Source organism: Vipera ursinii (assembly GCF_947247035.1).
Source record: "Vipera ursinii genome assembly, chromosome: 2".
NCBI classification, from domain to species: domain Eukaryota; kingdom Metazoa; phylum Chordata; class Lepidosauria; order Squamata; family Viperidae; genus Vipera; species Vipera ursinii.
In genome coordinates, this window is record NC_139513.1 from 13,333,837 (window position 1) to 13,347,907 (window position 14,071).

At 45.7% G+C, this 14,071-nt stretch overlaps 1 protein-coding gene across 2 annotated transcripts; it reads right to left on the reverse strand.

Moving 5' to 3' along the window:
• Window positions 1–3,284: 3,284 nt before the first annotated feature.
• On the reverse strand, window positions 3,285–8,399 carry LOC310635277 (uncharacterized protein). 2 transcript variants are annotated; one of them, XM_083354052.1, is made up of 6 exons: window positions 8,245–8,399; window positions 6,882–7,428; window positions 6,526–6,643; window positions 6,335–6,411; window positions 5,436–5,562; window positions 3,285–4,773 (listed from the first exon to the last, which is right to left on the reverse strand). In XM_083354052.1, the coding sequence occupies exons 2-6, from the start codon at window positions 7,371–7,373 to the stop codon at window positions 4,052–4,054; spliced, it is 1,536 nt and encodes a 511-aa protein (XP_083210178.1). In that variant the 5' UTR covers window positions 7,374–7,428; window positions 8,245–8,399; the 3' UTR covers window positions 3,285–4,051. The 2 variants fall into 2 exon arrangements, with proteins under 2 accessions (XP_083210178.1, XP_083210179.1); XM_083354053.1 differs by having other exon boundaries at window positions 6,882–7,419; window positions 8,245–8,368.
• Window positions 8,400–14,071: the final 5,672 nt, after the last annotated feature.

A 14,071-nucleotide genomic window follows, 5' to 3' on the forward strand; every position in this document is an offset into this window, starting at 1 on the left:
AAAAGATGCGTTTCTGCCTGGTTTTCAGCCTTTTGCCTGTGAGGTAAATGTGAAAACCACTAGACCACAAAAAACGATAGGCATGGGCAGGGATAGGCAACCTTGGCTCTTTTATGACTCATGGACTTCAACTTCAGAATTCCTGAGCCAGCATGGCTCAGCTTGGAAACTGCCTTTCCCCTCAGCATGGCTGGGTCAGGAATTCTGGGAGTTGAAGTCCATGAGTCATAAAAGAGCCAAGGTTGCCCACCCCTGGGCATGGGCAACTATAAATCAGCATGGCCTTATCGCTTGCTGGCCACCTCAGTCTGGTGATTACAGCATTGTAAGAGTTGATGAGATGTTGTTCCTTATGCTTGGTGCCCTTCCAGAGCTCAGCTGGTAGAGTGAAGGATGGGGGAAGCACAATTTCAGACACATATTTGAAAAGCAACATGGTGGCTGAGTAGTAGTATTCAATTACATAGAGATATCATTAGTACAGATTTCAGTCTGTTACCACAAACATTTCCTCTCTTTTTCCCTTCATATTTACTGTCTATTTGTAAATTAAAAGACAAGTTTTATCAATCACATAGAAAATATCTTTTACATATATCCACAGTTTTTAGTTTACACATATTCCAGTTGTTTTAACATACAATCTTTTAGGCAATCAATGACCTAATAGATTTTTCAGTTTTAATTTCCACTAACGTTTAAATTTAACATTTGATATTTATCATTCCCAAGATTTTTAATATACTCCCAATTCATCTATCACCATTCCTCACAAAATCTAATATTAAAAATACATATCCCATCTACTTAACTTCTCACCCTCTATGTCAACAAATTAAGGATATGATATCTGTCAGAATCCATTTATATTCCATTCCTAACTCCCTATCTGTGCAAACCTAAATCTCTCCAGCTTACTGGACTCTGCCATTTTCAAGGAGGGGAAGAGAAGATGTTAATTGGCCATCCCTATCCCTTAGACCCAAGGTTGTTTATTCAGCCTGCCTGGAGGCCATCATAAAGACCAGGGGAAAAGACCTTTGAACTAAGAAGAACAAATATAGAGGGGTGGGATTCTGGCTTGTATCTCCAACTGGAATGTGAAGGGGAGGAAGTAATAATGTTGTAAATGTACTGATGTTTCTTTTTCCCCACAAGAGGTTTTGACACATAGAACTCTAATGATCCAAAACTGACCAAATGGTCTGAGGGGAGGGATTTTTACTCGGGGTCACTTTAAAAGTATTGATCTACAACACAGTTTCCAGATCCTGTCTAGATTATCCACTGTCAACCATGTTTTAGTAAAAGTTCCTGTTTGGACAATCCTGTCTCCCAAGAGTTCTTCTTTCCTAAGATGTGGATTGGGGTGGGTTCTAACATTAGACAGGATCTGCATTAAGAGTCAACCTGGAAGGGAGAGCCTTACCAGGGGACTTTGCAAAAAATACAATGTCTAACTACGAGGCAAGGGACAAGGAAAGCCCCATGGAAAGGGAACTTCCCCCTGAACAAAACCCCACCAACGATCAGAGGCTGAAGCGTCATATTCCTCCAGGGAAGAGGTGGTGGAGACGCGTGACCGCAAACCACGGTGGTCAATGGGCGTTGGAAGGAAAAGCAAGTGGGAAAAGGCATCAAGGAAAGTGATCCTGAGGCGGGAGGGCCACCAAGCAAAATGGAGGTAAGAGATGGAGAGCTCCCTGCACGTCAGTGAAGAGGAGTGGATCCTAGAGAAAGCTATTGGCCTGATGAAGAAAACCCTTAGCTCACTAAGAGAGGAGAAACCTCAATACCGCAGCCACAGCAGTGCCTGGGGCCACAACTGGAGAGACAGTGGGGAGGATCTGGAACCTGCAACACCAGGGCCGTCCACTGGAACAGGAGCTGCTGCCTCAGCAGCACCCACCCCCTGCCGAACCAGACGGGGATCAGGATGGGGGGCAATAGCACCCGCTGCGCAGACACGGATCCATTCAGAGACTACCACCCCTGGAAGCGAAATTCAGGGGAGAGCCACCATGGTTGGGGGTTTTCCTAACACAAATCCTCAGCTATATGGAAGAATATGGACGGGACATCCCCAGTGACAAAGCCCACATCCGCATCATGCAATCCGCCCTGGACAGACCGGCCGCAGACTGGGTGGTGAACCTGCATGACTCCAACACCCCAGAACTCAACAACTTCAACTGATTCATGTCATCCTTGAGGAGGCAGTTTGAGGACCTTTGGCTGATCGTAAGGCCCGGGAGAGAATCAAAATGGTGAGGCAGGGCAGACGGCCAGTGGCTGAATACACACAAGAATTCCGGGCCATTGCCAGCAAGCTGAACTGGCCGGAAGACATCCACCTAAATCATTTCAAAGTCGGGCTAAACTACGATCTATATGATGCTTGACTGCCTTGAGGAGACCCACACCGTCTTGATGACTGGTATGTCCTGGCAAAGGAGGCGAAGATAGACCTACTAAAAAGAGACCGCCAGGGAAATCCATGGGCCCGCCCACCAAGTGAGCAAACGCGCGAGCCAGCGAAAGCACCGTCCACAGCTAGGAAATCAACAGGCTGTTTCAAATGTGGGAGAGAGGGTCACCACGAAGCAGAATGCAGCTGAAAAGCCCCTCAGGGCAAATCAGAGGCATCACCCTCCAGGAGACCAGGGAAGTCCCAAGGCAACCCAAAAGAACCTGCCATGAGGTGTAACAGCTGTCTTGCTTAGGAACAGAAATTTTAGGATCAATTGCAGTCATAAGCTGAGGACTACTTGTATTTCTATTGAAGCTCTTCCCACATTTCCTGTATTGACATGGCTTCGCCTAGATGTGGGTCTTTCTATGGCAAGTAAGAGTGTAAACCAGAAATCTTTGTATTGGGGATTATTAACGATAATCTAAAGCATCTCTCTACCTATTAGTCCATATCTTAACCGAAGCAAGACTGGCATATGCCAAAAAATGGAAAAGAAAGGAAACACCCACTGAAGAAGAAATAATAGATAAAATTTTATCCTGCGCTGAAATGGACAGGTTAACCCTAGAGATCAAAAATAAGAACTAAATGGAGTATTATGAAATTTGACAAAATTTGTACAATTGGTTAGAGTTAAGGAAGACCGCTGAGATGAACATTGTTTGATTGGTTGATAATGTAAGGATTTTTATTAGCATCTATATAATGGTCATTACTGAAAGATACGTAAATATAATGTTGAGGAGTGAATGACCATGTACTAAAAAAACCAACAGATCTCATATGTAGTTTTTTATACTTTGTCCTGTTATAGATTGTATTTTAGGTTTCTGTTATTTCTTTCTGTAACATAAGATAATACTAATAGTAGTGTTGTAGCTAGGGAAGTTGAATCATATCCATTTTTGTTTTTAAATGTGTATTTATTAAAATTGGAAAAAAAGAGTGTAATTTCTCACATAGCTCTTTCCACAAACAATCTATTCATTCATATGGTTTCTTCCCCATAATATGGATTCTTTTATGAGAAATGAGACTGCAGTTTTGAATAAAGCCCTTTCCACACTCCATGCATTGATATGGCTTCTCTCATGTGTGGATCTTTTTATGAGAGGTGAGATCACAATTCCACCTAAAGCCCTTTCCACATTCCACACATTTATATGGCATCTCTCCTATGTGGATCCTCTTGTGGGAATAAAGATGACTGCTACAAGTAAAGGCCTTTCCACACTCCATGCACTGATATAGCTTCTCGCCTATGTGGATCCTTTTATGAGAAGTGAGACTCAACTTCTTACTAAAGCTTTTTCCACACTCCACACATTGATATGGTTTCTCTCCTGTGTGGATCTTTTTATGAGAGGTGAGATCACAATTCCACCTAAAGCCCTTTCCACATTCCACACATTTGTATGGCATCTCTCCTATATGGATCCTCTTGTGGGAATAAAGATGACTGCTACAAGTAAAGGCCTTTCCACACTCCATGCAATGATATGGCTTCTCTCCTGTGTGGATCCTCTTGTGGGTATTAAGACTACTGCTATAAATAATGTCCTTTCCACATTCCATGCACTAATATGGCTTCTCGCCTTTGTGGATCCTTTTATGAGAAGTGAGACTCAACTTCTTACTAAAACTCTTTCCACACTCCACACATTGATATGGCTTCTCACCTGTGTGGATCCTTTTATGAGAGGTGAGATTCGAATTCTGACTAAAGCCCTTTCCACACTCCATGCATTGATATGGCTTCTCCCCTGTGTGGATCCTCTTGTGCTTATTAAGACAGCTGCTACACGTAAAGCCCTTTCCACACTCCATGCATTGGTATGGCCTCTCTCCTGTGTGGATCCTCTTGTGGTTATTAAGAGTACCACTACAAGTAAAGGTCTTTCCACACTCCAAGCACTGATATGGTTTCTCTCCTGTGTGGACCCTCTTGTGGGAAGTAAGTTGACTGCCATAACTAAAGGTCTTTCCACACTCCATGCATTTATAAGGCCGTTCTCCTGTGTGATTCCTTTCATGAGTTCTGAGACGGTAACTATCACGGAAGATCTTTCCACATTCCATGCAGGTATATCGTTTCTCTTTTGAACGTGTCTTTTTAAGGGAAATAAGATTAGCAGATTTATTAAAGCTCTTTCCAGACTCCATGCATTTAATTCCGCTTTGTGATGGCTTTGTTTCATTACTCTTTGGTTGAACTTGATCTGTAAAGTTCTCTTTTCTCTCTGTCAGATGGATCGCTTGGCATTCCTCCTTGCAATTCTTATTCTCTTGCCCGTTAAAGCCTTGAAAAAGAAAAATGAAAACTGTAGGGGAATGACCAAATCTTTTCTTTTGAAATTTAGGTCATCAAAACTGGATGACCTCAGAATGAAAGTAAGCAAAACCTTGTCCTAAACTTTGACCAACCGTGTGTGTCAGGCTGTTCAATGACCTGGGACAATTCCAAGGGGCCACAAACTCCCCCAAGTGCTATTGGACACTGTTATAATGCTAGGACAGCAACATACCCACCAACTCCCCAACCTCAGTGAAAAACCTCATCTCCACTTGTCTGTCAGACAGAATCTTTGAAAGTCAATAAAATTTCTGCATGGCAAAAGCTCCCCACCCTCAACTTGGAATGATGCCAAACTCAGAACACAAGTGGGCACATCTCAGTCAGTTTGCTCCAATGGTGAAGGCACCAGACTAGAAACTGGATGACTGGGAGTTCTAGTTCTGCCTTAAGCGAATGCTGACTTTGGGCCAGTCTCTCTCAGCTCAACCCATGACACAGCATTGTTGTTAGGGGGAAAATAGGAAGAAGAAGTAGTACTGGGTGCATCTACCGCCCTGAGAAAAAACTAACAAAGATGGGATATAAATAAAAAGTGATATTTTCCAATCAAAAATAACATCCACCCATTCCTTCTCTACATTTCTGAGCACAGATGGGGGTTCTTACCGAGAGAAGCCAGATTCTTGGAATTCTCCAGCATGACTTCCTCATGGAGTGCTTTTTGGTCAGGATCCAGCTGAGACCACTCCTCTTCGGAGAAATAAATGGCCACTTCCTCCAAAGACACAACATCCTGGACAAGGAAACAAGTTTCCCAATTAACAGATAATCCCAAGAATAATCTGACAGTTTTCTTTCACCAATTAAACAGAGAGATCGTATGAACACAACGGGCATCTTTCTGCTGAATGAGATCTCACAGCTTTTGGCTGACAGCACAACTGAAGCTCTTTGGATCAAGTTGGAAGTATTTGGAATGCCTTTCTTTGTAGCCAACTAAAATAATTTTGGGGTCAATTGGTAGTTGGGTCTTCAATCTACTCTTATCAGTGACCCCAATTCTCCCTAGGGTGGGCAGAGCACAGCAAACCATTGGCAAAACCCACTGAAATTTTTGCCAATGGCTTACTTTATCCACTTAAGAGGCAAATGTACCGCAACTCCACACCTTCGTGAATGTGTTGGAAGAGCTTGTAATAGTACTATATATGTCCATGAAGATTCTCAATCGCCAGGTCATGGTTGCCCAAAAATTCCTTTTCAAAATGCAAAAAAAGGGTTTTTTTTTGTAATGGTGTGTGAGAATGACACTGGGAGACAGAAGAGTCACAATGCTCACAACTGTCTGGTCAATGAAATCTGAAGGCGAAGCAGGAGGGGTGGAGAATGCATATCATAAAGGATCCCCTCAAAAAGGAGAGGGCAAGCTAAATTGAGTGTGAATGTTCAATGATCTGATATCAAATTCATGTTGCTTACAAACCGCAAATGCATACATCAAACTCCATAGCAAAATGAAATCCATCCAAGATTCACGGACCTTTTGCAACGTTTCTCCTCCTTACCTGAGGTTCAGCCAATCCTTCAGCTCCACCACAAAGAGGAGGTGACTCTACAAATTCCAAAGATAGCTTTGTACTCTCTGTGAGAAAAATAGTGGAAGCAGATTTGTTAAAAAGAGAGATTCCAATCAAGAGGAGCAAAAGAATCACGTAAATGTTGAAATCTCACGTCACACAAAAAGAGGTTTTGTTACCTGGCATAGTGGCCTGACTTTGATGTTTGTATACGGTCTCCCTGAACAGGAGCTCTCGAGAAGATTTGAATGAATCTTTCCTCCCCTTGGGATACTCAGTCACAGCTTCCAAAGATTTCTGGACATGATGTGATACGAGAAACAAAGAAAGAGCAAAGAGATAGAAATGAATTATCATATTGCACCTTCAAACTAGCAGACCCTAATGTCCATTGCTGAAACCCAAAACAGAACGGAAGAATTGCCTCAAATACATCCTCGACTTAGAAGTTAATAATCTCAGAAAACTCTGACAGAAAGGAATTGACAAATACAGAGTGATCCTCTTCAGATCTGCTAAGACTACATTCTCACACCTGGAACTCTCCTTGCATCTTCTCAGACTCCTGGGTCAGCAAGAAGCCTTCAGCCAGGGCCACCGCTTGGGAACTGGTCTCCGCTCCACACTCCCGCACCCATTTCTCCATCTCTGGGGGAAGGAAAGCCAGGAACTGCTCCAGGAGCACCAGGTCCAGCATCTGGGCCTTTGTGTGTCGTTCTGGCTGTAGCCACTGACAGCAAAGGTGGTGAAGATGGCTGCAAAAATCTCGGGGACCCCTCCCATTCAGGAAATGAACTTTTCTGAAGTGACAACATTGGACCTCTGAACTGTTGGCTTCCTCTTCTTGGCTCTTCTGCACAGGAATTGCCCCATTCTTCCCACAGCTCCAAGGCAGAGCAGCTGCAGGACCTTTTCCAACTCCTGAATCTGCTGGGCTTTGTCCCTCCATGTAATCCAGCACCAAAATGGACTGATCTTCCCACCTCTTCCTAATCACAAGGGGTCTGTCCAAATCTCCAAATGCCATTCAGGCCTCTTCCCTCACAAGATACTTCAGTCTCCAGTGGAACCAGCTTACGTATCTGAAAAGCAAAACACAGGGGGTTGGAAGAGGGTGAGAAATTTGAATACTGAGCATCCTCCTCCATAAATAAACAAATCAACAAAAGAAATTCTTATGAACCCACCAATGTCTGGGAAGAAAGGGGGTGGGGGGGAATCTTATTAGACAGATTTATGTTTGGGGAAAGTTCTTAGCACACTTCTCTTCTTGCTCAACTTCTATCAATGAATCAAAATACCAAATAAATACATTTAAAATATGTTTTGGGTTTCTGTTTCTGGAAACAGATTATTTATATCAAATCGTTTCTGTTGCTGCCTAGAAAGAACTACCCTTTGCACAATCCAAATTATAAACATCTCCAGGCAGAAGAAAATTCACGTGAGTGCCTATCTAAATCGATTTAGCAAGGAGGTTAATCAACATTTGAATTTCTAGTAAAACCTAAGGCAGCAGAACCCCATTAACCTCGTGGCCCAAACCCCTGGGTCAGGGGAAGGCAACCTCGGCTCTTTTATGGCTCATAGCTGGCTCAGGAATTCTGGGAGTTGAAGTCCTAAAAGAGCCGAGGTTCCCTTCCCCTGTCCTGGGTGAACTCCAGAAGCCAGAATTAACAAACCACCATCCAATGCACCGGCAGAGCCACCAACGGATAGTGAGCAAAGGAGGGAAACGAGGAAACCGAGTTCCAGTCCTTACAACCCTCGCACTCAACTCTTGACACGTGGAACTGTAGCCTTGTGTACAACCCAACAAGAGGAACTCAATGAAGCTTTGCATACTCCACGCCCGCCTCCAGCATCAGAGGAAAGCCCCCTCCTCCCCCTCCACTCACTCTGAGTCACGTCTGGATCGCCCCCCGTGCGGGGATTCCCCACGGCCTCTTGGCCCGCTGGCTCAGCCTAAGGGCCGCAGCGAAGGGGAGCCGAACCGGACACGGGAGAAAAAGCAGAGGCGCTTCCAGCCTTTCCGGCAAGTACGAATCTCCCTTCTGATGGCGGAAGAGCCAGGCGCATGCTCAGTTCCCTCCGGAAGGGGACTGCCCATCCCTTCCAACCGCTGCCGAGGGCGACCCCTGGTGGACGCTCTGCGCTATGCCAGGGGATCCTGCAAGGGCGCCGAAGGGGGCCGGGGATGATGGGCGTGGAATTGGGTCTCTCTAACCTCTTGTCTTTCTAAATATGATTGCAGGTTTAGAGCTTCCTCTTCTTAATTTCACAGAAATTATTTCTGTGTGATTATTATTATTTGTGAACACTGAGGAAATCTTCGTTGAAGCTCAAAAGTCACTTTCCTCAAGAGCAGCCTCAGAAATTAGCAAAACCCTTAGTTGTTCTGCATGCACCTCAGGAGATCTCCATCTCCTCCTCCTCCTCCTCCTCCTCCTCCTCCTCCCTTGTTTAAGGTGATTCAGGCAGGCCGTGGGTGGGAAACCCTCCCTTTTCTCTCATGTTCAGAATTCTGGGAGCTGAAACTCAAGTCAGGCTTTGTTCTCCACTTGCTTGGGATTCCATCTGTTGGAAATGTGACACGGTATATAGTGGATCCCAGATAGCAATCATTTTTTGATGATTGATTACATTTGCGGTTTTGAGGGGAAGTCAAAACCCATCCCACACAAGCTGCCAGGAGAGGCATGATGCAGGACCCATCGGCCTGACTATTCTGGTTGGTGAGGTCCAGGAGAAGACCCTCCTCTGCTGTTGTTCCTGCCCTCTGAATCATCTTGCCCACCCCACCCCCCATTTTACATCAGCCCCAACCCTCCTGATGTTCAGTTAAGGGCCTAAAGATCTGGCTCTGCCAGTTAGCTTGAGGCCCCAATGGGGGAGCATCACAGTGGAGGTGACTGATCGATACCATCTCTATCCCACCTTCCCAATATGTATCTATAATTACTTTTATGATGGTAAACCTCCAAGAGTTACCCTGTGATAAGATGGGCAGCCAATAATTTTTATAAATAAATCAGTCAGTCAGTCAGTGGGACATCCAGAAGATGACTGACACTGTGGCATCAACCTTCACAAACACATCCACTTCCTGGGACACCCAGTTGGGAAGCTGATGGGAAATTAATTGACCCAGAGAATTCCCAGTAGGGTGTACAGCTCCATGTGTCAGATCCTATCTTGGGACAAAATGCAGCAAAGTGCTTGCTTAAAAAAAGACCAGCAGGTGATGCTCAGACAAAGAGCTGCAGAAGGAAAAGATTCTATGGAGAGTTAACACATCTGGCCATAATGCAAAGAGGATGCAAAGATTTGCCCCCTGGCAGCATCCTGATTTTTTGTTCAAATCCAAATTAATCTGTAAAAGGAATTAAACCACTCTTGACAGGACAACTAGAGGACACTGTGGGAGAATATTAGTGTCATTAGTACCGAGGTCTAGCATGGAGCCTTAAGAAATGTAGCAATGGATTACATAATAAAAGTTGTTGTTGTTAGTTGCGAAGTCGTGTCCGACCCATCGCAACCCTATGGACAATGTTCCTCCAGGCCTTCCTGTCCTCTACCATCTTCTGGAGTCCATCTAAGCTCACGCCTACTGCTGCAATGACTCCATCCAGCCACCTCATTCTCTGTCGTCCCCTTCTTCTATTGCCCTCAATCTTTCCCAGCATTAGGCTCTTCTCCAGTGAGTCCTTCCTTCTCATTAGGTGGCCAAAGTATTTGAGTTTTAGCTTCAGGATCTGGCCTTCTAAAGAGCAGTCAGGGTTGATCTCCTCTAGGACTGACCGGTTTGATCGCCTTGCAGTCCAAGGAACTCGCAGGAGTCTTCTCCAGCACCATAGTTCAAAGACTTCAATTCTTTGGCGCTCAGCCTTTCTTATGGTCCAACTTTCACTGCCATACATTGCAACTGGAAAGACCATAGCCTTGACTATACGCACTTTTGTTGACAGGGTGATGTCTCTGCTTTTTAGTGTGCTGTCTAGATTTGCCATGGCTTTCCTCCCGAGGAGCAAGCATCTTTTAATTTCCTGACTACAGTCCCCATCTGCAGTGATCTTGGAGCCCAGGAAAATAAAATCTGTCACTACCTCCATTTCTTCCCCATCTATTTTTCCAGGAATTGAGAGGGCCAGATGCCATGATCTTGGTTTTCTTAATGTTTAGTTTCAACCCAAGTTTTGCACTCTCCTTCTTCACCCGCAACAAGAGGCTCTTTAGTTCTTCTTCACTTTCTGCCATTAGAGTGGTATCATCTGCGTATCTTAGGTTGTTGATATTTCCTCCGGCAATCTTAATTCCAACTTTCGATTCATCTAGCCCTGCCTTTCTCATGATGTGCTCTGCATATAAGTTAAATAGGCAAGGCGACAGTATACAGCCTTGCCGGACTCCTTTCCCAATTTTGAACCAATCAGTGGTTCCGTGTCCAGTTCTCACTGTTGCTTCTTGGCCCGCATATAGGTTTCTCAAGAGACAAATAAGATGGTCTGGTATGCCCATCTCTTTAAGGACTTGCCAGAGTTTGTTATGATCCACACAATCAAAGGCTTTAGCATAGTCAAGGAAGTGAATAAAAGTAGTGCAATCAAAAATTGCATGTGCCAGAAGACAGGAGTCAGAACCCCGGATAGCTCCCAATGCAGGCTGCTCCTGCTTGGATTGATCGTCTCTAAGAAAAAAACAGTGCTGGTCTGTGGCCAATAAAGCTTCTGTTTGGTTTTTATAGTGTGGCACCTTTTCTCCCACTGAAAACAAAATCTGTCTCTGTCAGGCCCCTCAGCTCCCCTCACTTCAGGGGCTGAGTTTGTCATCAGCCCCAAGACACAAGTTGTGTTTCATAGAGATTCAAGTTCTTGTCTTTTGACCGCCCTTCCATTTCTGACAGGATTTTGCTCATTTCTGAGGCCTCTGGGAATCCCTGCAGACCCTTCAGAGAAGCTGCTCTTGAGTCTCCACAGATATTTTCTCAGTGTTCACAAGGTCACAGATGTTTCTTAGACATTTAAAAAAAAGGGGGAAAATCTAGAAATTGCCGCCTGGTGGAGACGCCCCTTTTTCTCTAGGTAGGCAATGTTAGAGGGAACCTATCCTTCTATTCTGATGCCCATCATCCCATGCCCGCATGGGACATGATGTCCTGCGCCCTTGCAAGGTCCTCTGGCATTGCGCACAGGGTCCACCAGGGGGCTCCCTCGATAGCTCTCTCTCTCCCGCCCCCCCCGCCCCCGCATTGCAAGAGAACTGAGCATGCGCCCTCTGTCTCCCGCATCCAGAGGGATGCACGCTTCCCGAGCTGGTTTCCAGAAAGGGCATCAAAGTGTGTCTGCCCTTTCTACGCTGTCCGATTCCGTTGCCCTGCCTCGCTGCGAGCCTTTGGGTGAGCCTTTCTAGGAGGGGAAGAGGCTGCAGGGAAGTCTTGCACGGATCGCGATCCAGAGATGACTCGCGGTTCAGTGATGGCGGGAGGGGCTTTTCTCTTGCGCTGGGGGCGGGCATGGAGACTTGCAGAGATTCATCTGGCTTGGAGTCATGGGAAGGGAGGGGGAACATTGGTCCCATGTTCCCCTGCCGCCCCTGTGCATGCGTGGGCCAGACAGGGGAGAAAGCAAAGCTTCGGATCCTTCGCGTTGTCTCTAGGGCAGGGGTAGGCAACCTTGGCTCTTTTGTGACTCGTGGACTTCAACTCCCAGAATCCCTGAGCCACAATTCCAGAATTCAGTCCACCAGCTGAGCTCTGGAAGGAAGGGCACCAAGCATAAGGAACAACATCTCATTAACTCTTGCAATGCTCTAATCACCAGACTGTGGTGGCCGGCAAGCGATCTAAGGGTATGCTGATTTAAAGTTGCCCATGCTCAGGGATAGGCAACCTTGGCTCTTTTATGACTCGTGGACTTCCACTCCCAGAATTCCTGAGCCAGCCATGCTGAGGGGAAAGGGAGAGGTTTCCAAGCTGAGCCATGCTGGCTCAGGAATTTTGGGAGTTGAAGTCCACGAGTAATCAAACAGCTAAGGTGGCCTACCCCTGCCCTAGGCCGCTTTATGACTCGTGGACTTCAACTCCCAGAATTCCTGAGCCAGCCATGCTGAGGGGAAAGGGAGAGGTTTCCAAGCTGAGCCATGCTGGCTCAGGAATTCTGGAAGTTGAAGTCCACGAGTCATAAAGAAGCCAAGGTTGCCTACCCCTGCTCTGGGGGGAAAAAAAATCAGGGTCACAGAAAGGGCAGCCATTTACCCCCCATTTTGATGGGAAAACCTCTGCATGGGGAGAGAAGGGGGAGGAGAGGCTGTCTTTGCAAAGCAGAGATTTGTGCTTCCAAGTCAGTCTTGAGTCCTGGATAATTTCCTGCAAATTTTCTTGGCCTCGTTTTCAGGAGGGGTTTCCCTCGCCTCCCCCTTCCTAGACCGAGAGAAGTGACGGGTCAGAGTCCCTCCTGCTGGCTTTGCATGCAAGGCTGCAAGGAGTTGTGTGCCAGGCATGCAAGGACTGGAACTGGTGCTGTTGTTTGCACTCCTTATTAGCACTGATGATGCTACCTAGTTAGGGTAATGAAATGTCTGCAAGAAAACAAGGAAACTCAGAGAGCACCAAGGACCCCTCATTTCATCCCTCTTATTGGGTTGTACACAAGGCTACAGTTCCATGTGTAAAGAGTTGAGTGCGAGGTGTGTAAGGACTGGAACTCGGTTTCCTCGTTTCCCTCCTTTCCTCACTATCCGTTGGTGGCTCTGCCGGCGGCGGTGCATTGGATGGTGGTTTGTTAATTCTGGCTTCTGGAGTTCACCCAGGACAGGGGAAGGGAACCTCGGCTCTTTTATGACTCATGGACTTCAACTCCCAGAATTCCTGAGCCGGCTATGAGCCATAAAAGAGCCGAGGTTGCCTTCCCCTGACCCAGGGGTTTGCGCCACGAGGTTAATGCGGTTCTGCTGCCTTATGTTTTACTAGAAATTCAAATGTTGATTAACCTCCTTGCTAAATCGATTTAGGTAGGCACTCACGTGAATTTTCCTGTAACTGGAGACATTTATAATTTGGATTGTGGAAAGGGTCATTCTTTCTAGGCAGCAACAGAAACGATTTGATATAATTAATCTGTTAACAGAAACAGAAACCCAAAACATATTTTAAATGTATTTATTTGGTATTTTGATTCCTTGATAGAAGTTGAGCAAGAAGAGAAGTGTGCTAAGAAGTTTCCCAAACATAAATGAGTCTAATAAGATTCCCACCCCCTGTCTTCCCAGACATTGGTGGGTCATAAGAATTTCTTTTGTTGATTTGTTTATTTATGGAGGATGCTCAGTATTCAAATTTGCCACCCTGTTGCAACCTCCTATGTTTTGCTTTTCAGATACCTAAGGTGATTCCTCTGGAGACTGAAGTATCTTGTGAGGGAAGAGGCCTCAATGGCATTTGGAGATTTGGACAGACCCCTTGTGATTAGGAAGACCTGGGGAGATCAGTCCATTTTGGTGATGGATTACATGGAGGGACAAAGCCCAGCAGATTAAGGAGTTCGAAAAGGCCATGCAGCTGCTCTGCCTTGGAGCTGTGGGAAGAATGGGGCAAGTCCTGGGCAGAAGAGCCAAGAAGAGGAAGCCAACAGTTCAGAGGTCCAATGCTGTCACTTCAGAAAAGTGCAGTTCCAAGAGGGGAGGGGACCCCAAGATGTTTGCAGTCATCTTCACCGCCTTTGCTGT